Source organism: Poecilia formosa, unplaced genomic scaffold, assembly GCF_000485575.1.
Source record: "Poecilia formosa unplaced genomic scaffold, Poecilia_formosa-5.1.2 Scaffold106, whole genome shotgun sequence".
Taxonomy (NCBI): Eukaryota; Metazoa; Chordata; class Actinopteri; order Cyprinodontiformes; family Poeciliidae; genus Poecilia; species Poecilia formosa.
The window spans coordinates 273,080-296,543 of NW_006800045.1; the positions used below are offsets into that span (position 1 = coordinate 273,080).

Below are 23,464 nucleotides of genomic sequence, written 5' to 3' on the forward strand. Positions count from 1 at the left end.
CCGAGAAAGTTTAAATACCATTGTGTGGTAAAGCAGTCACGAGCAAAGGCTGTTAGGAAAACTGTGACTGCAAAACTGCACGCACAAAAAGCATGTTGAGGAGAAGGAGCGAACTGGCATGCAACTGTTGTATCATAAACGGATTTGAGAAACTACAGAATACATAAAGATGCATTTTGATATATTACAGACGTATAGTTCAGTACCAGAGCGATTATGTTAAGTGCTTTTTTATGTTGATGTTGATGATTATTGCTTTGTTTCAGCTTATTTTGCTGAACTTGAGCTACAAAGATATTAAGATATTAAGAAAATGACAGTTCAGGAAGAGATAAAAGTCTAGTTGGCTTATATAAGGCCTCCACCCAAATAATATAGAAAAAAAACATTGAATATAATCCAAGAATACAAAACTTCATCAGTTCATCATAACTGTATAAAATACAATCACAGAAAAAACCCCATAAAAACACAACTACAAAGTGTTAGAACCTCAAATTCAGCAGCTTCTGTGATATTACGTGACATTAATAAAAACAGAGTTTTAATTCAGAAATGTTTTGACCCACATCATCTCACAGTTGACCATCACTGATACTTTCCACAAGAAGGGTAACCCAGAAAAGGTTGTTGCTAAAGAAGCTGTTTTTTCACTGTGTGCTGTATCCATCAGAAGAAAATTGAGTGGAAGGAAAACAAATGTTAGAAAGAGGTGCACAAGCAGCAGGCATAACCTTGAAATGATTGGGGCACAGAAGGCATGAACTGCAGCTGGAGTTAGAGCTTCAAGAGCAGCCATACAGTATAATCTAAGATCGGGGCTTCAAGTGTCAAATTCCTTCTTTTAAGCCTTTTCTGAAAAGGAGACAACTGAAGCATCTTACCAAGATAAAAAGGACTGGGCTGGTGCTCACTATGCAAAGTGCTGCTTTCAGATGAAAAATAAAAGCTGCATTTCATTGTCTTCATGCCAAGCTGCACTGATGGCAGTGCTTCTTGAAAACAGAGCCCAGACCAGCATTGAGTGCATTTACAGTACAGGACATGGACACACTTTTCTGTTATTTCTGTATTTAACTCATTTTTTATTGATATTATGTAATCAAATTATCACCTTTAATAATCTCCTTATCGCACTTTGAGATAAACAATTCATGCTTATTCATAGATAACTGCATCTAAATTTATTCAGACCTTTTACTGTAGAGCAGAGAGAATGCTGCGAATGAAAATCCCAGCAGATCCTCAGTTTCTGAAATCCTCAGACCGGCCCCACTGGCAACAACCATCATACCACATTGAAAGTCACTTGAATCGTCTTTGTTCTTCATTCTAATACTCAGAAGTCAAACTCTGGCTTTTTATTGCTTATTATAAGTCACAATCATAAACATGAACAGTTGAAATATATTAGTTTGTGTGGGAGGAACCTATAATATATATGAATTTCACTTTTTAATGGGACACTTAGTAAAAATTAGATGTGTAATGTGGAACATATTTGTATGAGACAATTGGGATTTAATACGCTTTGGCTTCTTCCTACTCCCTTTTGTACTGGATATGAAAGGTTTTTTATGTTTGATGATTATTGTGTTTTTACTGTTGCATTTTCTTATTTGTCTTGATTTTTCTCTGACATTTTACATGTTCAAAATAAAATAAAGATCTAAGGAAGAAAATTAACTGAATTACTCAAATTAATCTGAGTAATCACACATGAAAATCATAATAAATGCTTGTTTTTACTGTTTATCAAATGTTCCACTTGTCAAAAAAAAACAACAATAACAAAAAAACACCATAATATCCTGAGAATTGAAATAACTATTTGATAGGAAAAAACTAATATTTAGCATTAAATGTAACATTAGACTGTACAAACGTTACTTGAAAGCAGGAGTGGACTCAATTAGTCATAAATCAGCTGGGATTCAAACACTTGACACTTTATTGCATTAGCATTAATATCAAATCATTCTTCAAGGTTCATTATGTGATGAACCTTACCTTCATCCAAAATAATTGTACATAGTAACTGGAAACCGACAGCGGTTCATCTCATTTAATCCTAATCTTCTTTGTTTTAAATTTTTCAGAGATCTTAAATTGGACAACGTGATGCTGGATCACGAGGGCCACATAAAGATCGCTGACTTTGGCATGTGCAAGGAGAACGTGTTCGGGGAGAATCGGGCCACGACTTTCTGCGGTACCCCCGACTACATTGCTCCAGAGGTAAACCGGATCGCGCTTACAGGCCCTCCCTTGTTCTGAAAGATTTCCGCTTGAAACAGACTCGGTTTGTTCAAAATGCTCCAGACTTGAACGCTTCCTGTTTCGACCCAGATCCTGCTGGGACAGAAGTACTCGTTCTCAGTCGACTGGTGGTCGTTTGGGGTGTTGCTGTACGAGATGCTGATCGGCCAGTCGCCTTTTCACGGCGACGACGAGGATGAGCTGTTTGAGTCCATCCGCGTGGACACGCCCCACTATCCTCGCTGGATCAACAAGGATGCCAAAGACCTGCTGGAACGGGTTTGTGTCACATGACTCATTTTAAGTCAACAAGAGATGCAGGTTACTAGCAACTGTGTGAGTAAGCTTTGAAAGGTTAGTTAACCAGGTCAAATTGCGTTTAGTGCATCACTGTGTTTTGACTCATAGAACAAATCCTTTGTAATACTCTTGTATCCAAATGTCTTTTACAATAAAGGTGCAGCGGAAAAAAATTAAATATCATCATCACCACCTTTATTAAAGACACAACTAGGTCCTCATGAGAGAAAAAAAAAAGAATAGTAAAAAGTTTAATATTGTTTAGATTCTTTACATGTGGAGTGAAATATCTGAACCCTTTGAAACCCCTTTGTCTCTTATTACCTCAGATTATTTCACTTATAACGAGACAATTTTCCCGTTTTATAAGTGACGTACTGTGCTAGTCGAACTAGTACTTTTCCATCAATATTAAGTAATTATTGGCTTACAACAAGCTCCTACATCTTTCTGAAGAGATACTTGTGAGATGTTTTTTTGTATTTCAGGTGTTCTAAGATATTTGCACTAGACGCTAGACCAAAATGCTTGCTAAGATTTTATGCCTTTGCAGCATCGATGATTATGATAATTTTACTAAAATCGGATTGCAGACATGTCATGTCCTAATTTAATCTAACTTTTTTTTTTTCCCCCTCCATGCAGTTGTTTGAAAGAGACCCCTCACGCAGGCTAGGAATCGTGGGATCGCTTCAGTCGCACTCCTTCTTCAAGAGCATTAACTGGCAGGCCCTGGCGAGGAGAGAAGTTGAACCTCCCTTCAAGCCCAAAGTGGTGTGTTTCACGCTTTGTTTGTTTTTTTTTGTGTTTTTTTTCCAGAGGAAAGACATTACAAACCACAGACCCTGCACTGTTATCTGATGATGGCCACTCTCTTTTAGTTTCTCTGAGATTTGTTTTCTTCTCGTTTCCAGAAAGCTCCAAACGACTGCAGTAACTTCGATCGGGAGTTCCTCAATGAGAAAGCGCGGCTGTCTTACAGCGACAAGAACTTCATAGACTCCATGGACCAGGCTGCATTTGCTGGCTTTTCGTTCATAAACCCCAAAATGGAGCACCTTCTAGAGAAGTGATTGGTTTTTAGCACCAACCTGACTGAGGACGTTTCCCCTGCTTTCAGACAAATGAGGTGTTCCTCAAACAAATCAGTATTTATGTAACTTTCATTTCGGGTGCAAACTGTTCTCTGTTGGTACATATAGAAAATAATGCCTGTACTGTATATATTGATGTTATTGCATTTGTGTGCATGCTTATTATTGGTTACGGCTGCGAAAGCCTGTATGAGTAATAGCAACATGGTGGGAGGCTGAAAATACTTTGACTCCGTGTAACGTCAGTGCTACCATCTGCAGCCTTTTTGTTTCCTTCGTCACATGCAGCTGACTGTAACTGGAGACGGTAAATAATGAAGGGAGGAAACGGCTTCACGTGTGAACTGTACTGTTGTAGAGTAATTGTGTAAATCAGGTGAGTGCATGTGTATGGCTCAGAACAACATGTCTGTTTTCAAACTGTAGATCAATAAGGAACGTTATGTGTCAGAAACCTCTGGAGTCTTGCTTTTGACTTAAGATTCAGCCTTGGTTGTGTTGATTACTGAAGATGAAAAGATCAAATTTAAACGCAGTCAGCCGCCCGTTGCTGTACGGAACGCTCCTGCCTATAGACGGTGGTAAAGTTATGACTAAAGAGAGTTTAATAATTGTTATCTGAATGTAGTTAGGGAGCAGGACATCACTGAATTGCTGTATATAGATATATTAGATGTATATTGCTGTATCATGTATATTGGTTTGGTAATGATGTAATTTTTTTTTTACTATCTCCATGTATACATCTGATTTAAAAAGCAAAACATCAGCTGCCAAGACTGCTTATTTTTTTTTTTTGTTTGTAATAATGAAGCTCTTAGGTTTATGTACATCTAATCTATGGTACAAAGCATTGTTATTAAAAAGATTACATGGGTTGGATTATGTTTGTTATACATGCTTCTACTTTATAGTCTGAACACATTTATTTTGTTTTTTAATCTGTGATTGCACTTAGTTTTTGGGAACAAATATTTTTAACATTCATTTCAAGATGAGCCGATTAAATGGCTTCCTAAATGCTCCTTCACTTTCCCACATTTTATCATATTATAATCACAAACCTCAGTGTATTTTATTAGCATTTTATGACAAACAACAAAAAAAACAAAAAACACAACAGCAAGAAATAATCATTTCATTTCTACAAATACAACCCTGAAAGTCGTGCCATGTAATTGTGTTCGACTCTGATTTAATATCCCAAAATAAAATCTAATTTATTCAATAGTTGGTAAATACAGTCCACGTGTGTGTAATTTATTCTCAGTCTAAATCTAGCTGTTCTGTGAAGGACTCTGAGATTTCTTGGAGAACATTAGTGAAAAAGCAACATCAGTCCAAGAAACAGGAAGAGGGAGAAAGTAGTGGAGAAGTTTAAAAGATGATTTAGTAATAACCCAATATCACAGAGCTCTGCACAGTCTGTCATCTGGAAATGGAAAGAGAACGATAAAAATATGAACCAACCAAAGAATGACCAGTCGCCTAAATGGAGCACCAATCAGTGTTCAGGGAGACTCTGGTAACCATGGAGGAGCTGCAGAGTACCAAGAAGAAAACAACGGTTGAAACAAAACTATAGAAAATCCAGTTTTGTTGCCATAAACCAGGTGGAAAAAACAACAAAAGTGGAAGAAGGTGATCTGGTCAGATGAGACCAACATGCATGTTTTTATATACACTATATACTGTAATCAACCTGAATATCCTAACATACATTTCTGTACAATTTGGTTTTATAAAGTTTATATTAAGAAAGACTGATGTAAAAAAGTTTATTCTACCTGAATTTGGTTATTTGCAGCTGTGTCATTTATGTTTATTTTTTTTCTGCCTTTAGTCTTTAAAAAAAACGAGAATTAGCACCTAACTTTCTTGCAAAATATCAAACCAGTTATGTTCTAAGTTTCTCGGCACTAAGCAGCCTTTTTCGGAATGCTTTTTTACTCTTACTTGAGTAATTTCTTGGTTGACTACTTTTTACTTGAGTAAAAAAAATATGTTGAAGTGGCCCGCTCTTATTAGAGAGCAAAGTTTGGCAACTCTATCCACCTCTGCACAAACGCCACATTTCCTCTAACAGAGGCACTGTTTTAAATCATAAAAGGGAGAGCAACGCCCTCTAGCGCCACCAATGGAAATCGCAAATCTTTTGACGTCACCGCGCCACGTAACTACGTACAATGTGTACGGAAGTGCTTGTGTTCCACTGCTCGACTTGCAGGATCTGTTCTAAGTAGCGACTCTATGATGTTTTCCCGATTTAAAAACCAGCCGGTTCCTCTTTGACGTCCGAACCGAACTTTATAGAGGGTCCAAAATGAGCACGCAGGACATCTTGAAAAATGCGTCCACTTTGGCGTCCTACAACGTTTTACTACAGGTGAATAAACACTTTCCACTATTCTGTTGTATGACACAAAACATGCATGTTTTGTTTTAACCCTTCCTGTTTCCTAGGTGATGTTCCGTGTCCTCACCTTCCTCCTTAACGCCTTCACGCTGCGGTTTGTCTCCAAAGAGCTGATCGGCGTGGTGAACGTCAGGTAAGGAGAACAGCTGGAGGGGGTGAGAGTTTCTCTGTTCACCTGCCGTTGTGACCCTGTGCTTCTCCTTCGTGTCTCCAACATTCAGGCTTACGTTGCTGTATTCTACGCTAGTGTTTTTATCCAGAGAGGCTTTCAGGAGAGCCTGTCTGAGTGCAGAATCAGGGACAAACCGCAGCTGGAGACAAGTCATCAACCTGCTATGGCTGACGTGAGTCATATTTAATCTCAGTAGGTTCGAGTGTCGTTGATCAATTACACCTGATTTATGCTGATTTGTTCATTTTTACACACCAGACAGTAACCACTTTGTGCTGTATCCAGCCATAGCAATAGAAAGTTGAGTAGAGGGAAAAAGTGTGGCGGTAAGAGGTTCGCAACCAGCAGCAATAACTGCATTAATGAGACTATTGTGAAGATTACTGAAAAGTTTGAGATTGACTCACAATGCTTGGACTGTGACTGGATTCACAGTCTAAACTGTGGATGCAGCTCATCAACATGAGTTGCCTTCCTTGTGTAAACCAGAGATAATATTGAGTCTTTTGCCTGGGCTGAGGTATAAAGCAGGGGGTCCACAACCTGTGGCTCCAGAGCCGCAAATGGTTCTTTGGATCTCACACAATGGCTCTTTATAACTCTGGATAAGATCTGGAAAACAAAACAAAACAAAACAAACAAGAAACACACACACACACACCCACACACACACACACACACCCACACACACACAAAACTAATGTTTCTAAGCACCAAATTCCAAATAACAACATGCAGTTTTGTATTTTCTAAAGTATATTTTTGTTATCATTAGTTTTGAAACTATGTTTATTTAAATCTATGATTTTCCACAAATCATATTCTATAGAAAACAATGTATTCATTTTCTTTTTGTAACGTCCTGTTTTGGATTTTATTTTATTTTAAAACCTAAGAAGAAAAGTAAAATGTTCTCTCTTTAAAAATAACTACAAACCTTCTGTAGAAGACATTCATCAAAAACAGGACGTTGTCATTTAACATGTGTGGCTCTAAAGTTTTTCTTTCTTAGCTGCATTAAGGGTACAAATGGCTCTATGAACTGTAGAGGTTACATGCCCATGGTCTAAAGTGTTTTTTTTTTATTATTTAACAGTACATTAGTTATTTAATTTGAAAATTAAGGTGCAACATGAGGAGGATGAGAGAAAAGGAACAGAATCCACATTGCTTGAACTCCAGTGTGAAGTTTCCACATAATTTTGTGCTAAATAGAAATCTACTTGTACATTTTCAATTCCTCATATGTTCAACACAATCCATCCATCCATTCGCAAGCAGATTAGTGTTTGTCATTTCTCAGAGTGCCTCTCGGGGTGTTATGGGCCACCCTTCTCGGATGTGTGTGGCTGTGGCTCCTGGAGGTGCCAGATCCCCAGAAGGTGCCTCACTACGGCCCTGCTGTGGTGCTGTTTTCCCTGTCGGGAGTGCAGGAGCTCCTGGCCGAGCCCCTCTGGGTCTTGGCTCAAGCGCACATGTTCGTCCAAGTCAAAGTGATCGCTGAGAGCCTGGCTATGATCGCCAAGTGCAGCGTCACTGTGGTGCTGGTGGTGTTTGCCCCCGATTGGGGTCTTTACATCTTCTCTGCTGGCCAGGTGAGACACAAAGCTGAACTTCTCCACAAATACAATACCCACAAATCACAATCTTCAATGTAGACTTGCTGGCTCGTAGTCCATGTTGGGAACACAAATGTTCTCCGCGCTTTTTAGACTTTTATTTGTAAAATAAAATATCTATAGCTTAAAGTTTCACTTAAAGACATGGAAGTGATTACAACGGATTGTGTTTTTCTTTTTTTTTTAAGTTGGTGTACACTGGATTTCTGGTGTTGTGCTACGTCGTCTACTTCATTCGTTTCTTGGGTTCCAAAGAAGCAGCAAAGAAGACCTTCCCTCTGCAGCATATCAGAGATCTGCTGCCAAGCAGAGCTGATGGAGAGGTTGTTGACCCAGAACAGCTTCACGACTGCATAGTGTTTAAATAAAATCCTGCCGTACCATCCTGACTGTCTGCTGTATTTGCAGCCGCTGGTAGACTGGACCGTGGCCCGGCTCACTTGGAGCTTCTTTAAGCAGTCGTTCCTGAAGCAGATCCTGACAGAGGGCGAGCGCTACGTCATGACCTTCATGAACGTCCTCAGCTTCGGAGACCAGGGCATCTACGACATCGTCAACAACCTGGGCTCCATGGTGGCACGCTTCATCTTCCTGCCCATCGAGGAGAGCTTCTACATCTTCTTTGCCAAAGTGCTAGAGAGGGGACGCGACGTGGAGAGCCAGAAAAAGGTGTGAACGAACAAAAGCAACCTCGAGATGGTAATCTTTGCTCTTGTCTCTTAACGTTGTGGTTTTCCACGCAGGAAGATGTGGCGATTGCAGCAGAAGTCCTGGAGTGTTTGCTGAAGCTGGTGCTGGTAATTGGACTAATTATCGCAGTGTTTGGATATGCGTACTCTTACCTGGCTCTGGATCTGTATGGCGGCGCTATGTTAAGCAGCGGATCAGGTACGTGTACCACAAACAACACTTAAAAACTGAATAAATGATTATTTTCTGATCTTACTAACAAGCTCCTGACTTCCTTAAAGGACCCGGTTTGCTGCGGTGCTACAGCTGCTACGTTCTCCTGCTGGCTGTGAATGGAGTGACGGAGTGCTTCGTGTTTGCTGCCATGAGCCAACAGGAAGTCGACAAGTAAGAACAGAGACAAAACAGACGCCGATAGTCCTCACGTGACCTCAGATCTCTTAATCTAACGCGGCTTGGGTTCGGTCCTCAGGTACAACCTGGTCATGCTGGCTCTGTCCATGTCCTTCCTCCTCCTGTCCTACATGCTGACATGGTGGGCCGGTGGCATCGGCTTCATCCTGGCAAACTGCCTGAACATGGCCCTGCGTATTTCCCACAGCCTGCTCTACATTCACCGCTACTTCCAGTCCAGTCAGTGGAAACCGCTGCGAGGCCTTTTGCCTTCCCCGCTCCTGCTGGTGGTGCTCATCATCAGCGCAGGTGTAACTGCAGGCTCTGAGGTACTGAAGAAAAGGTTTTATCTTATAATGCATTTATATTCAGAGACATTTCTGTACATTTAGAGTGCGTTCAGTATCTTTTTTTTTCACATCACAACCACAAACTTTAATGTGTTTCACTGGGATTTTATCCGATGGAAACAAACATATTTCACGTGATGACTGGAAAAAGATTTGAAATAGGTATTCCACATAAAGATGAAAAAAAAAAATTAACACCACGGTCTCTGTTGAAGTTTGGGGTTGAAATGTGACAGTGCGATAAAACTCGAGGTGAATAAATATTTTATGAAGACGACGAAATGCTTTAATTTCTGTAAATTCAGCTTGTTAATTCTCGGCCGTCAGGCTGTTTTCTGCTGCGACGGCGGCTGGCTGTTCAGGATGGCCCATATCGGCGTCGGAGGAGTCTGTCTCCTCTTCGTCCTGGTGGCTGTTCTCCTCACCGAGACTCAGCTGGTGCAGTTTGTGAGGACTCAGCTGTTGCCTCGCTACAGAAAGAAACACACCTAACCAACCACACCAAAGACGACTGCTGCTGCTGCTGAGAAATGAAAATGTTTTACATTAACAAGCAGATTATCAACTAAATAACAGTTACTGCCTGTCAAACAGGGGGGGAATATATTTTTAAATTGGACCTTGTATGTTTTTACTCTAACATTCCCGTGTTGAATGTTTGCCAAATGTTATTTGTGGTTCAGGATCTTAAGTGTGAATGGAAAACATGAATGTACTTGAAAAATACGTTTTTTTTGTTACCAACCTTGTTTTTTTGCACTTCACAGCTAAAAGTGTATGAAATGTTAAGTTAAACGAACAAAACAAAAATCTAACAATTTGAATTCAGTTTGGTTTATTTCTTTTGAGCGAGTAACAGAGAGAAAGAGGGAAGAATTGCAGCAAATGTCACCAGGCCGGGAATCAAACCTGCAACCGCCGACATGAGGACTAAGGCCTCAATACATGGGTTGTGCTTTAGCCCCTGCGCCACCACAGCACCCCCTCCAGTAACATTTTAATCCTAGTTATAAACCATAGAGTCAAATTCAGTTCATTATTTAAAATTCAGAATCATTGGGTCAGCTAATGTGAAAAGAACTGAAAATGTGCTAAAATGGCTCAATTTAATCCGGTCTCCATGACAGAAACGGCACTAGAAGAGGACGGGCCACAGATAAAGTTTTCAATGGAAAGGAAGAGAAAGTAAAATTATTGGCAGCATTTGCTTTACCAGTGACTTTGTGGGAAAGAGACCAGAAAAAAACCAGGACCACCAGTTATAGTTATGGGAATGAAGCACCTACTACACAAAGCCATCCGGAGTAATATCTTTGTTAATGGATTATTCCATTAGAGAGAAAAACACAGAAGTGATGGACAAGGACTCTTGTTTTGTTTAAGAGAGGAAATCAGAGAGTGCACAGAGATTTTGGCAACAATGAAGAGGCGACTGAAAACAAGCACTGAGCCACAAAAACTAAGTCAATCACTGGATCAGGAGTAACTTACATAATTAATGCCAGCAAATGCAGATAATGATCATTGTTGAGATTTTTTATTTTTATTTTTCAGAAACGGAAAGTAAAAAATGCAAAGAAGGTGGAGAGACTTTGGAAAATACAGAGAAAACCATCAGCATCCCAAAAAACAAAACTTAAATGGCGCTATATTCACCCATATTTATTTTACTAACCTTCTTTATTAACCAGTTAATTAAATGACTTTATGTTTTCTGAATCAGTTTCCGGATACTGACTAGATTACTGCCTAATCACACAAAGACATAAAAGAAAAAAAAAAATCTCCATTTAGTAAATCTGGTCGCTGCTTTCCGACTTTACATTAGATCCAAATTTTACTTATTAGGAAACTGGAGCATCACTGAAATCATTTCATCATGCAACAAGTGGATGAAATAAGCTAACTGTGGTCACTTTCTTGAGTTTTTATATTTTTTTTTTTACAGTGTGGGATTCAGTTTAAGAGGATTACAGCAAATAAATGTTACAGGATCAATTCAACAAGCTCGCAATGTTGCTGGGAAAAACTTTCCAGTGATTTGTTGGTCTTTCTCCTGTGTTGTGTTTAGATTAGTCAGAATCTAAACAGTGATGTCAGCGTGGAAAATGAGCTGGAGTGGGAGGGAAAAGCATTTCTATAACAAGGGAAGTGTGGGTTTATCCTGCTGTCAGCCTGATTTCCTCTGATATCTGCACAAGTAAACACTAGTAAAGAGTCTGCTGAGGTTTTAAGATGTATTAAGACACGCGGTTATCCTTCCAAACCGCCGTTTAACATCGTTACAAAGCATTTTTGCTGCAGTAAAGTACAAAAGAAGAGCCTAAACCTCATCTCCCTGCATCTCTGGGATCTGTTAGATGAAGCACAAGTTCCAGCTGTGATCTCATCATTCTGTAATGAGACAGCCAACAGGAGGAGCCTGCTCACTTATGCACTGAAAGCAGATTCGATGTTCACTGGGAAAATCATTGCCAGATTGTCTGTGTATGTAAGCGTGCGCGGTGGGCGGCCAGCTGACAGGAAGACAAGAACATTTACAGCTGGGCATCTACTGCTGCACCACCGCCATGTCTCAAGTAAGACCCGGTTTTTAGTTTTCCCAGCTGTTGTCAGCTGGTGTAGATATGGAGATGAGTTAAAGCGAGCGTTTCTGCCTTCCAGCCTGCACAGGAAGACGAACAGACGCAGCGACCCGTAGTGAGAGAAGAGGACCTGACCGAAGCAAAGACCAAACTTGGTGGTGGCGGGGCGGTGAAGAGCAAGACCTTTGAAGTGATGGAGGAGTGTGGTGAGGGCGTTGATATGTACCTAGAGACATTTACGGTAGAGTTCCTTGACACAAATTTTTGCTTTTGACAGCAGACTCCGTGTATCTGTTCTTCATTTGGTCAAACTGGGGGTCACATAATGACTGTAAGGGGAGTTTAAGTCTGATGCAGAAGTTTCCAGTCCATATACAGAGAGAGGAAACATGGCGCTTTAATGATGGGACATTCCTGTCCCTCCCTGTGGAGTTAAAACACGAGCGTAAATAAAATAGACGTTAACAGTTTCAACAACAGCTTGTCCGCTATTCAGTGAATCTTCTGATTTATCCCGGTTGTTTGCAGAGAAAGTGGGTAAAGCGGCTCCCTCCGTGTTCAGCGGAGCGAGATCAGGAGGAGAGACGGCTTTCAACACTCGCTCCGCTCGGCAGGCCAGGAAGTGAAAGGAAAACTTCCTCTGCAAGGATGAACGACGCCTCTTCCATGTTACTGATGTAATTTAACCGGTTTCTTATTGTTGTCAAAAACATCTTTTTTTTTTGTTGTTGCTTCATATCATGCAACTACAACAAGCTGAGAGATGTTCAATAAACCTCTTACTCGGTTAAAAGCAATAAACTGTTTGATATCATTTTGATGTTATTTTATTTCACTTTTTCTGTTTATGGAAGGTTCTTACAGTCAGTTCTGCTTTTAGTCTTAGTTTTCTGCAACTGAGGATGGATTTATTGTAATTTTTTTGCACATCTTTACCAGGGGCGCCAATAAAAGGAAGCGCTGTACCACACTGAGTTTGATGTATTAAATTTTAGAGCATATTTATATTGTTTCAAACAAATTTTACCGAGTCAGACACTTTATGAACAGAGCAGGATTTTTGTATTCGATGGACAAATTTTCCGTGTCAACTGCTAAATCAAACTAATGTTTTAAAAAAAATTGAAATTTTGCTTCCTCGTTTATTTTCTAACGATTTTACACTGATGTAATAAATACCAGCGCAACTTAGGCAGTACTGTATGAAACACACAAGACTGTTTATGTAGTAAACATCTATTGCACCGGATAGAAATGGAAATAGTCAGTAATTGTGAGTTTTCTCTTTTATTTCAAAAATTTCAACAAAAATATTAAAACTGCAAATCCATCAGAACATAACTACTACAGTAAAAGGCTGGGAGGCAGAAATGCGACGATGCACAGCTGGGAACGCAAAAGACAAAGGGCAGAACGAGGGAGGAGGAAGTGGAGCGTCTTCCTGTGGGTTTTCATTTCATGAACTTGTGCTGCTGGTCTTGGAGGATTTTGGCTGACGACTTGGCGTCGTAGAACAATTCGTTAATCTCCTCCACCTGCTCCCTCTCCACGGTCTCTTTTCCCTGGACGCGGCCCAGCAGGCTGGCTGGGGTCAGCAGCTGCACGGCGTACCTGAGAGGAAACGGGAAATATGAGCGGCGATGCAAACATCTATGGTTGTCGTTAAAATTATTTTACTTTTTTTTTTTTTGCCATTTAATAGATTTAAATTTTAGCTATCAAATAATTATCATTTTCATCTTTTGAACCAGATAAAACAAATGTATTTGCAGTGGGGAAGCCAACATGATTCAGAGCCACTGTGAGCAACTCATTTTACCTCCACACAAACTCCTCCACCTCTACTGAACCTTTTGGTTTCAATTATTATTCTGCACAAATCACAGGATTCATGCACATTTTTTTATGTCAAAACTTCCAGACTCCAGACTTAACTAAAGTNGATCGCTTCAGTCGCACTCCTTCTTCAAGAGCATTAACTGGCAGGCCCTGGCGAGGAGAGAAGTTGAACCTCCCTTCAAGCCCAAAGTGGTGTGTTTCACGCTTTGTTTGTTTTTTTTTGTGTTTTTTTTCCAGAGGAAAGACATTACAAACCACAGACCCTGCGCTATTATCTGATTATGGCCACTCTCTTTTAGTTTCTCTGAGATTTGTTTTCTTCTCGTTTCCAGAAAGCTCCAAACGACTGCAGTAACTTCGATCGGGAGTTCCTCAATGAGAAAGCGCGGCTTTCTTACAGCGACAAGAACTTCATAGACTCCATGGACCAGGCTGCATTTGCTGGCTTTTCGTTCATAAACCCCAAAATGGAGCACCTTCTAGAGAAGTGATTGGTTTTTAGCACCAACCTGACTGAGGACGTTTCCCCTGCTTTCAGACAAATGAGGTGTTCCTCAAACAAATCAGTATTTATGTAACTTTCATTTCGGGTGCAAACTGTTCTCTGTTGGTACATATAGAAAATAATGCCTGTACTGTATATATTGATGTTATTGTATTTGTGTGCATGCTTATTATTGGTTACGGCTGCGAAAGCCTGTATGAGTAATAGCAACATGGTGGGAGGCTGAAAATACTTTGACTCCGTGTAACGTCAATGCTACCATCTGCAGCCTTTTTGTTTCCTTCGTCACATGCAGCTGACTGTAACTGGAGACGGTAAATAATGAAGGGAGGAAACGGCTTCACGTGTGAACTGTACTGTTGTAGAGTAATTGTGTAAATCAGGTGAGTGCATGTGTATGGCTCAGAACAACATGTCTGTTTTCAAACTGTAGATCAATAAGGAACGTTATGTGTCAGAAACCTCTGGAGTCTTGCTTTTGACTTAAGATTCAGCCTCGGTTGTGTTGATTACTGAAGATGAAAAGATCAAATTTAAACGCAGTCAGCCGCCCGTTGCTGTACGGAACGCTCCTGCCTATAGACGGTGGTAAAGTTATGACTAAAGAGAGTTTAATAATTGTTATCTGAATGTAGTTAGGGAGCAGGACATCACTGAATTGCTGTATATAGATATATTAGATGTATATTGCTGTATCATGTATATTGGTTTGGTAATGATGTAATTTTTTTTTTACTATCTCCATGTATACATCTGATTTAAAAAGCAAAACATCAGCTGCCAAGACTGCTTATTTTTTTTTTTTGTTTGTAATAATGAAGCTCTTAGGTTTATGTACATCTAATCTATGGTACAAAGCATTGTTATTAAAAAGATTACATGGGTTGGATTATGTTTGTTATACATGCTTCTACTTTATAGTCTGAACACATTTATTTTGTTTTTTAATCTATGATTGCACTTAGTTTTTGGGAACAAATATTTTTAACATTCATTTCAAGATGAGCCGATTAAATGGCTCCCTAAATGCTCCTTCACTTTCCCACATTTTATCATATTATAATCACAAACCTCAGTGTATTTTATTAGCATTTTATGACAAACAACAAAAAAAACAAAAAACACAACAGCAAGAAATAATCATTTCATTTCTACAAATACAACCCTGAAAGTCGTGCCATGTAATTGTGTTCGACTCTGATTTAATATCCCAAAATAAAATCTAATTTATTCAATAGTTGGTAAATACAGTCCACGTGTGTGTAATTTATTCTCAGTCTAAATCTAGCTGTTCTGTGAAGGACTCTGAGATTTCTTGGAGAACATTAGTGAAAAAGCAACATCAGTCCAAGAAACAGGAAGAGGGAGAAAGTAGTGGAGAAGTTTAAAACATGATTTAGTAATAACCCAATATCACAGAGCTCCGCACAGTCTGTCATCTGGAAATGGAAAGAGAACGATAAAAATATGAACCAACCAAAGAATGACCAGTCGCCTAAATGGAGCACCAATCAGTGTTCAGGGAGACTCTGGTAACCATGGAGGAGCTGCAGAGTACCAAGAAGAAAACAACGGTTGAAACAAAACTATAGAAAATCCAGTTTTGTTGCCATAAACCAGGTGGAAAAAACAACAAAAGTGGAAGAAGGTGATCTGGTCAGATGAGACCAACATGCATGTTTTTATATACACTATATACTGTAATCAACCTGAATATCCTAACATACATTTCTGTACAATTTGGTTTTATAAAGTTTATATTAAGAAAGACTGATGTAAAAAAGTTTATTCTACCTGAATTTGGTTATTTGCAGCTGTGTCATTTATGTTTATTTTTTTTCTGCCTTTAGTCTTTAAAAAAAACGAGAATTAGCACCTAACTTTCTTGCAAAATATCAAACCAGTTATGTTCTAAGTTTCTCGGCACTAAGCAGCCTTTTTCGGAATGCTTTTTTACTCTTACTTGAGTAATTTCTTGGTTGACTACTTTTTACTTGAGTAAAAAAAATATGTTGAAGTGGCCCGCTCTTATTAGAGAGCAAAGTTTGGCAACTCTATCCACCTCTGCACAAACGCCACATTTCCTCTAACAGAGGCACTGTTTTAAATCATAAAAGGGAGAGCAACGCCCTCTAGCGCCACCAATGGAAATCGCAAATCTTTTGACGTCACCGCGCCACGTAACTACGTACAATGTGTACGGAAGTGCTTGTGTTCCACTGCTCGACTTGCAGGATCTGTTCTAAGTAGCGACTCTATGATGTTTTCCCGATTTAAAAACCAGCCGGTTCCTCTTTGACGTCCGAACCGAACTTTATAGAGGGTCCAAAATGAGCACGCAGGACATCTTGAAAAATGCGTCCACTTTGGCGTCCTACAACGTTTTACTACAGGTGAATAAACACTTTCCACTATTCTGTTGTATGACACAAAACATGCATGTTTTGTTTTAACCCTTCCTGTTTCCTAGGTGATGTTCCGTGTCCTCACCTTCCTCCTTAACGCCTTCACGCTGCGGTTTGTCTCCAAAGAGCTGATCGGCGTGGTGAACGTCAGGTAAGGAGAACAGCTGGAGGGGGTGAGAGTTTCTCTGTTCACCTGCCGTTGTGACCCTGTGCTTCTCCTTCGTGTCTCCAACATTCAGGCTTACGTTGCTGTATTCTACGCTAGTGTTTTTATCCAGAGAGGCTTTCAGGAGAGCCTGTCTGAGTGCAGAATCAGGGACAAACCGCAGCTGGAGACAAGTCATCAACCTGCTATGGCTGACGTGAGTCATATTTAATCTCAGTAGGTTCGAGTGTCGTTGATCAATTACACCTGATTTATGCTGATTTGTTCATTTTTACACACCAGACAGTAACCACTTTGTGCTGTATCCAGCCATAGCAATAGAAAGTTGAGTAGAGGGAAAAAGTGTGGCGGTAAGAGGTTCGCAACCAGCAGCAATAACTGCATTAATGAGACTATTGTGAAGATTACTGAAAAGTTTGAGATTGACTCACAATGCTTGGACTGTGACTGGATTCACAGTCTAAACTGTGGATGCAGCTCATCAACATGAGTTGCCTTCCTTGTGTAAACCAGAGATAATATTGAGTCTTTTGCCTGGGCTGAGGTATAAAGCAGGGGGTCCACAACCTGTGGCTCCAGAGCCGCAAATGGTTCTTTGGATCTCACACAATGGCTCTTTATAACTCTGGATAAGATCTGGAAAACAAAACAAAACAAAACAAACAAGAAACACACACACACACACCCACACACACACACACACACCCACACACACACAAAACTAATGTTTCTAAGCACCAAATTCCAAATAACAACATGCAGTTTTGTATTTTCTAAAGTATATTTTTGTTATCATTAGTTTTGAAACTATGTTTATTTAAATCTATGATTTTCCACAAATCATATTCTATAGAAAACAATGTATTCATTTTCTTTTTGTAACGTCCTGTTTTGGATTTTATTTTATTTTAAAACCTAAGAAGAAAAGTAAAATGTTCTCTCTTTAAAAATAACTACAAACCTTCTGTAGAAGACATTCATCAAAAACAGGACGTTGTCATTTAACATGTGTGGCTCTAAAGTTTTTCTTTCTTAGCTGCATTAAGGGTACAAATGGCTCTATGAACTGTAGAGGTTACATGCCCATGGTCTAAAGTGTTTTTTTTTTATTATTTAACAGTACATTAGTTATTTAATTTGAAAATTAAGGTGCAACATGAGGAGGATGAGAGAAAAGGAACAGAATCCACATTGCTTGAACTCCAGTGTGAAGTTTCCACATAATTTTGTGCTAAATAGAAATCTACTTGTACATTTTCAATTCCTCATATGTTCAACACAATCCATCCATCCATTCGCAAGCAGATTAGTGTTTGTCATTTCTCAGAGTGCCTCTCGGGGTGTTATGGGCCACCCTTCTCGGATGTGTGTGGCTGTGGCTCCTGGAGGTGCCAGATCCCCAGAAGGTGCCTCACTACGGCCCTGCTGTGGTGCTGTTTTCCCTGTCGGGAGTGCAGGAGCTCCTGGCCGAGCCCCTCTGGGTCTTGGCTCAAGCGCACATGTTCGTCCAAGTCAAAGTGATCGCTGAGAGCCTGGCTATGATCGCCAAGTGCAGCGTCACTGTGGTGCTGGTGGTGTTTGCCCCCGATTGGGGTCTTTACATCTTCTCTGCTGGCCAGGTGAGACACAAAGCTGAACTTCTCCACAAATACAATACCCACAAATCACAATCTTCAATGTAGACTTGCTGGCTCGTAGTCCATGTTGGGAACACAAATGTTCTCCGCGCTTTTTAGACTTTTATTTGTAAAATAAAATATCTATAGCTTAAAGTTTCACTTAAAGACATGGAAGTGATTACAACGGATTGTGTTTTTCTTTTTTTTTTAAGTTGGTGTACACTGGATTTCTGGTGTTGTGCTACGTCGTCTACTTCATTCGTTTCTTGGGTTCCAAAGAAGCAGCAAAGAAGACCTTCCCTCTGCAGCATATCAGAGATCTGCTGCCAAGCAGAGCTGATGGAGAGGTTGTTGACCCAGAACAGCTTCACGACTGCATAGTGTTTAAATAAAATCCTGCCGTACCATCCTGACTGTCTGCTGTATTTGCAGCCGCTGGTAGACTGGACCGTGGCCCGGCTCACTTGGAGCTTCTTTAAGCAGTCGTTCCTGAAGCAGATCCTGACAGAGGGCGAGCGCTACGTCATGACCTTCATGAACGTCCTCAGCTTCGGAGACCAGGGCATCTACGACATCGTCAACAACCTGGGCTCCATGGTGGCACGCTTCATCTTCCTGCCCATCGAGGAGAGCTTCTACATCTTCTTTGCCAAAGTGCTAGAGAGGGGACGCGACGTGGAGAGCCAGAAAAAGGTGTGAACGAACAAAAGCAACCTCGAGATGGTAATCTTTGCTCTTGTCTCTTAACGTTGTGGTTTTCCACGCAGGAAGATGTGGCGATTGCAGCAGAAGTCCTGGAGTGTTTGCTGAAGCTGGTGCTGGTAATTGGACTAATTATCGCAGTGTTTGGATATGCGTACTCTTACCTGGCTCTGGATCTGTATGGCGGCGCTATGTTAAGCAGCGGATCAGGTACGTGTACCACAAACAACACTTAAAAACTGAATAAATGATTATTTTCTGATCTTACTAACAAGCTCCTGACTTCCTTAAAGGACCCGGTTTGCTGCGGTGCTACAGCTGCTACGTTCTCCTGCTGGCTGTGAATGGAGTGACGGAGTGCTTCGTGTTTGCTGCCATGAGCCAACAGGAAGTCGACAAGTAAGAACAGAGACAAAACAGACGCCGATAGTCCTCACGTGACCTCAGATCTCTTAATCTAACGCGGCTTGGGTTCGGTCCTCAGGTACAACCTGGTCATGCTGGCTCTGTCCATGTCCTTCCTCCTCCTGTCCTACATGCTGACATGGTGGGCCGGTGGCATCGGCTTCATCCTGGCAAACTGCCTGAACATGGCCCTGCGTATTTCCCACAGCCTGCTCTACATTCACCGCTACTTCCAGTCCAGTCAGTGGAAACCGCTGCGAGGCCTTTTGCCTTCCCCGCTCCTGCTGGTGGTGCTCATCATCAGCGCAGGTGTAACTGCAGGCTCTGAGGTACTGAAGAAAAGGTTTTATCTTATAATGCATTTATATTCAGAGACATTTCTGTACATTTAGAGTGCGTTCAGTATCTTTTTTTTTCACATCACAACCACAAACTTTAATGTGTTTCACTGGGATTTTATCCGATGGAAACAAACATATTTCACGTGATGACTGGAAAAAGATTTGAAATAGGTATTCCACATAAAGATGAAAAAAAAAAATTAACACCACGGTCTCTGTTGAAGTTTGGGGTTGAAATGTGACAGTGCGATAAAACTCGAGGTGAATAAATATTTTATGAAGACGACGAAATGCTTTAATTTCTGTAAATTCAGCTTGTTAATTCTCGGCCGTCAGGCTGTTTTCTGCTGCGACGGCGGCTGGCTGTTCAGGATGGCCCATATCGGCGTCGGAGGAGTCTGTCTCCTCTTCGTCCTGGTGGCTGTTCTCCTCACCGAGACTCAGCTGGTGCAGTTTGTGAGGACTCAGCTGTTGCCTCGCTACAGAAAGAAACACACCTAACCAACCACACCAAAGACGACTGCTGCTGCTGCTGAGAAATGAAAATGTTTTACATTAACAAGCAGATTATCAACTAAATAACAGTTACTGCCTGTCAAACAGGGGGGGAATATATTTTTAAATTGGACCTTGTATGTTTTTACTCTAACATTCCCGTGTTGAATGTTTGCCAAATGTTATTTGTGGTTCAGGATCTTAAGTGTGAATGGAAAACATGAATGTACTTGAAAAATACGTTTTTTTTGTTACCAACCTTGTTTTTTTGCACTTCACAGCTAAAAGTGTATGAAATGTTAAGTTAAACGAACAAAACAAAAATCTAACAATTTGAATTCAGTTTGGTTTATTTCTTTTGAGCGAGTAACAGAGAGAAAGAGGGAAGAATTGCAGCAAATGTCACCAGGCCGGGAATCAAACCTGCAACCGCCGACATGAGGACTAAGGCCTCAATACATGGGTTGTGCTTTAGCCCCTGCGCCACCACAGCACCCCCTCCAGTAACATTTTAATCCTAGTTATAAACCATAGAGTCAAATTCAGTTCATTATTTAAAATTCAGAATCATTGGGTCAGCTAATGTGAAAAGAACTGAAAATGTGCTAAAATGGCTCAATTTAATCCGGTCTCCATGACAGAAACGGCACTAGAAGAGGACGGGCCACAGATAAAGTTTTCAATGGAAAGGAAGAGAAAGTAAAATTATTGGCAGCATTTGCTTTACCAGTGACTTTGTGGGAAAGAGACCAGAAAAAAACCAGGACCACCAGTTATAGTTATGGGAATGAAGCACCTACTACACAAAGCCATCCGGAGTAATATCTTTGTTAATGGATTATTCCATTAGAGAGAAAAACACAGAAGTGATGGACAAGGACTCTTGTTTTGTTTAAGAGAGGAAATCAGAGAGTGCACAGAGATTTTGGCAACAATGAAGAGGCGACTGAAAACAAGCACTGAGCCACAAAAACTAAGTCAATCACTGGATCAGGAGTAACTTACATAATTAATGCCAGCAAATGCAGATAATGATCATTGTTGAGATTTTTTATTTTTATTTTTCAGAAACGGAAAGTAAAAAATGCAAAGAAGGTGGAGAGACTTTGGAAAATACAGAGAAAACCATCAGCATCCCAAAAAACAAAACTTAAATGGCGCTATATTCACCCATATTTATTTTACTAACCTTCTTTATTAACCAGTTAATTAAATGACTTTATGTTTTCTGAATCAGTTTCCGGATACTGACTAGATTACTGCCTAATCACACAAAGACATAAAAGAAAAAAAAAAATCTCCATTTAGTAAATCTGGTCGCTGCTTTCCGACTTTACATTAGATCCAAATTTTACTTATTAGGAAACTGGAGCATCACTGAAATCATTTCATCATGCAACAAGTGGATGAAATAAGCTAACTGTGGTCACTTTCTTGAGTTTTTATATTTTTTTTTTTACAGTGTGGGATTCAGTTTAAGAGGATTACAGCAAATAAATGTTACAGGATCAATTCAACAAGCTCGCAATGTTGCTGGGAAAAACTTTCCAGTGATTTGTTGGTCTTTCTCCTGTGTTGTGTTTAGATTAGTCAGAATCTAAACAGTGATGTCAGCGTGGAAAATGAGCTGGAGTGGGAGGGAAAAGCATTTCTATAACAAGGGAAGTGTGGGTTTATCCTGCTGTCAGCCTGATTTCCTCTGATATCTGCACAAGTAAACACTAGTAAAGAGTCTGCTGAGGTTTTAAGATGTATTAAGACACGCGGTTATCCTTCCAAACCGCCGTTTAACATCGTTACAAAGCATTTTTGCTGCAGTAAAGTACAAAAGAAGAGCCTAAACCTCATCTCCCTGCATCTCTGGGATCTGTTAGATGAAGCACAAGTTCCAGCTGTGATCTCATCATTCTGTAATGAGACAGCCAACAGGAGGAGCCTGCTCACTTATGCACTGAAAGCAGATTCGATGTTCACTGGGAAAATCATTGCCAGATTGTCTGTGTATGTAAGCGTGCGCGGTGGGCGGCCAGCTGACAGGAAGACAAGAACATTTACAGCTGGGCATCTACTGCTGCACCACCGCCATGTCTCAAGTAAGACCCGGTTTTTAGTTTTCCCAGCTGTTGTCAGCTGGTGTAGATATGGAGATGAGTTAAAGCGAGCGTTTCTGCCTTCCAGCCTGCACAGGAAGACGAACAGACGCAGCGACCCGTAGTGAGAGAAGAGGACCTGACCGAAGCAAAGACCAAACTTGGTGGTGGCGGGGCGGTGAAGAGCAAGACCTTTGAAGTGATGGAGGAGTGCGGTGAGGGCGTTGATATGTACCTAGAGACATTTACGGTAGAGTTCCTTGACACAAATTTTTGCTTTTGACAGCAGACTCCGTGTATCTGTTCTTCATTTGGTCAAACTGGGGGTCACATAATGACTGTAAGGGGAGTTTAAGTCTGATGCAGAAGTTTCCAGTCCATATACAGAGAGAGGAAACATGGCGCTTTAATGATGGGACATTCCTGTCCCTCCCTGTGGAGTTAAAACACGAGCGTAAATAAAATAGACGTTAACAGTTTCAACAACAGCTTGTCCGCTATTCAGTGAATCTTCTGATTTATCCCGGTTGTTTGCAGAGAAAGTGGGTAAAGCGGCTCCCTCCGTGTTCAGCGGAGCGAGATCAGGAGGAGAGACGGCTTTCAACACTCGCTCCGCTCGGCAGGCCAGGAAGTGAAAGGAAAACTTCCTCTGCAAGGATGAACGACGCCTCTTCCATGTTACTGATGTAATTTAACCGGTTTCTTATTGTTGTTGTCAAAAACATCTTTTTTTTTTGTTGTTGCTTCATATCATGCAACTACAACAAGCTGAGAGATGTTCAATAAACCTCTTACTCGGTTAAAAGCAATAAACTGTTTGATATCATTTTGATGTTATTTTATTTCACTTTTTCTGTTTATGGAAGGTTCTTACAGTCAGTTCTGCTTTTAGTCTTAGTCTTCTGCAACTGAGGATGGATTTATTGTAATTTTTTTGCACATCTTTACCAGGGGCGCCAATAAAAGGAAGCGCTGTACCACACTGAGTTTGATGTATTAAATTTTAGAGCATATTTATA

General features: G+C 40.5%; 5 protein-coding genes across 8 annotated transcripts in view; all 5 read left to right on the forward strand.

Moving 5' to 3' along the window:
- The window catches only part of prkcda (protein kinase C, delta a), a 29,844-nt gene extending 14,732 nt beyond the window's left edge, over positions 1-15,112 (forward strand). Inside the window, exons 15-19 of one of the 4 annotated variants that reach the window (XM_016675112.1) lie at positions 2,100-2,238; positions 2,350-2,538; positions 3,205-3,288; positions 13,865-13,909; positions 14,050-15,112. In XM_016675112.1, coding sequence (XP_016530598.1) covers positions 2,100-2,238; positions 2,350-2,538; positions 3,205-3,288; positions 13,865-13,909; positions 14,050-14,208 — 616 coding nt within the window. In that variant the 3' untranslated portion in view covers positions 14,209-15,112. Of the gene's footprint in view, positions 1-2,099; positions 2,239-2,349; positions 2,539-3,204; positions 3,334-3,473; positions 4,539-13,820; positions 13,910-14,049 lie in introns of those variants that run through there. The other 3 variants (XM_007559666.2, XM_007559663.2, XM_016675111.1) reach the window with 3 other exon arrangements.
- Positions 5,831-10,114, forward strand: LOC103143215 (protein RFT1 homolog). The gene is made up of 10 exons (XM_007559662.2): positions 5,831-6,039; positions 6,117-6,202; positions 6,291-6,413; positions 7,545-7,836; positions 8,049-8,183; positions 8,269-8,529; positions 8,604-8,748; positions 8,832-8,937; positions 9,023-9,272; positions 9,621-10,114. The coding sequence occupies exons 1-10, from the start codon at positions 5,977-5,979 to the stop codon at positions 9,783-9,785; spliced, it is 1,626 nt and encodes a 541-aa protein (XP_007559724.1). The 5' UTR covers positions 5,831-5,976; the 3' UTR covers positions 9,786-10,114.
- LOC103143214 (musculoskeletal embryonic nuclear protein 1-like) lies at positions 10,931-12,692 on the forward strand. The gene is made up of 3 exons (XM_007559661.2): positions 10,931-11,872; positions 11,958-12,084; positions 12,407-12,692. The coding sequence occupies exons 1-3, from the start codon at positions 11,864-11,866 to the stop codon at positions 12,502-12,504; spliced, it is 234 nt and encodes a 77-aa protein (XP_007559723.1). The 5' UTR covers positions 10,931-11,863; the 3' UTR covers positions 12,505-12,692.
- A 1,293-nt stretch (positions 15,113-16,405) lies between the features above and the next one.
- On the forward strand, positions 16,406-20,690 carry rft1 (RFT1 homolog). The gene is made up of 10 exons (XM_007559668.2): positions 16,406-16,615; positions 16,693-16,778; positions 16,867-16,989; positions 18,121-18,412; positions 18,625-18,759; positions 18,845-19,105; positions 19,180-19,324; positions 19,408-19,513; positions 19,599-19,848; positions 20,197-20,690. Exons 1-10 carry the CDS (start codon positions 16,553-16,555, stop codon positions 20,359-20,361), a joined length of 1,626 nt encoding a protein of 541 aa, XP_007559730.1. The 5' UTR covers positions 16,406-16,552; the 3' UTR covers positions 20,362-20,690.
- Positions 20,691-21,536: 846 nt separating this feature from the next.
- Positions 21,537-23,271, forward strand: LOC103143218 (musculoskeletal embryonic nuclear protein 1-like). The gene is made up of 3 exons (XM_007559669.2): positions 21,537-22,448; positions 22,534-22,660; positions 22,983-23,271. Exons 1-3 carry the CDS (start codon positions 22,440-22,442, stop codon positions 23,078-23,080), a joined length of 234 nt encoding a protein of 77 aa, XP_007559731.1. The 5' UTR covers positions 21,537-22,439; the 3' UTR covers positions 23,081-23,271.
- Positions 23,272-23,464: the final 193 nt, after the last annotated feature.

Excerpts from the sequence above, each read along its gene's own strand:
- LOC103143215 (XM_007559662.2), top strand. The coding sequence starts at position 5,977 with ATGAGCACGCAGGACATCTTGAAAAATGCGTCCACTTTGGCGTCCTAC. Across the intron at positions 6,040-6,116 it reads CCTACAACGTTTTACTACAG|GTGATGTTCCGTGTCCTCAC; the intron begins GTGAATAAACAC and ends CCTGTTTCCTAG. Across the intron at positions 8,184-8,268 it reads CAAGCAGAGCTGATGGAGAG|CCGCTGGTAGACTGGACCGT; the intron begins GTTGTTGACCCA and ends CTGTATTTGCAG.
- LOC103143214 (XM_007559661.2), top strand. Across the intron at positions 12,085-12,406 it reads TGAAGTGATGGAGGAGTGTG|AGAAAGTGGGTAAAGCGGCT; the intron begins GTGAGGGCGTTG and ends GGTTGTTTGCAG.
- rft1 (XM_007559668.2), top strand. The coding sequence starts at position 16,553 with ATGAGCACGCAGGACATCTTGAAAAATGCGTCCACTTTGGCGTCCTAC. Across the intron at positions 16,779-16,866 it reads ATCGGCGTGGTGAACGTCAG|GCTTACGTTGCTGTATTCTA; the intron begins GTAAGGAGAACA and ends TCCAACATTCAG. Across the intron at positions 16,990-18,120 it reads ATCAACCTGCTATGGCTGAC|AGTGCCTCTCGGGGTGTTAT; the intron begins GTGAGTCATATT and ends GTCATTTCTCAG.
- LOC103143218 (XM_007559669.2), top strand. Across the intron at positions 22,661-22,982 it reads TGAAGTGATGGAGGAGTGCG|AGAAAGTGGGTAAAGCGGCT; the intron begins GTGAGGGCGTTG and ends GGTTGTTTGCAG.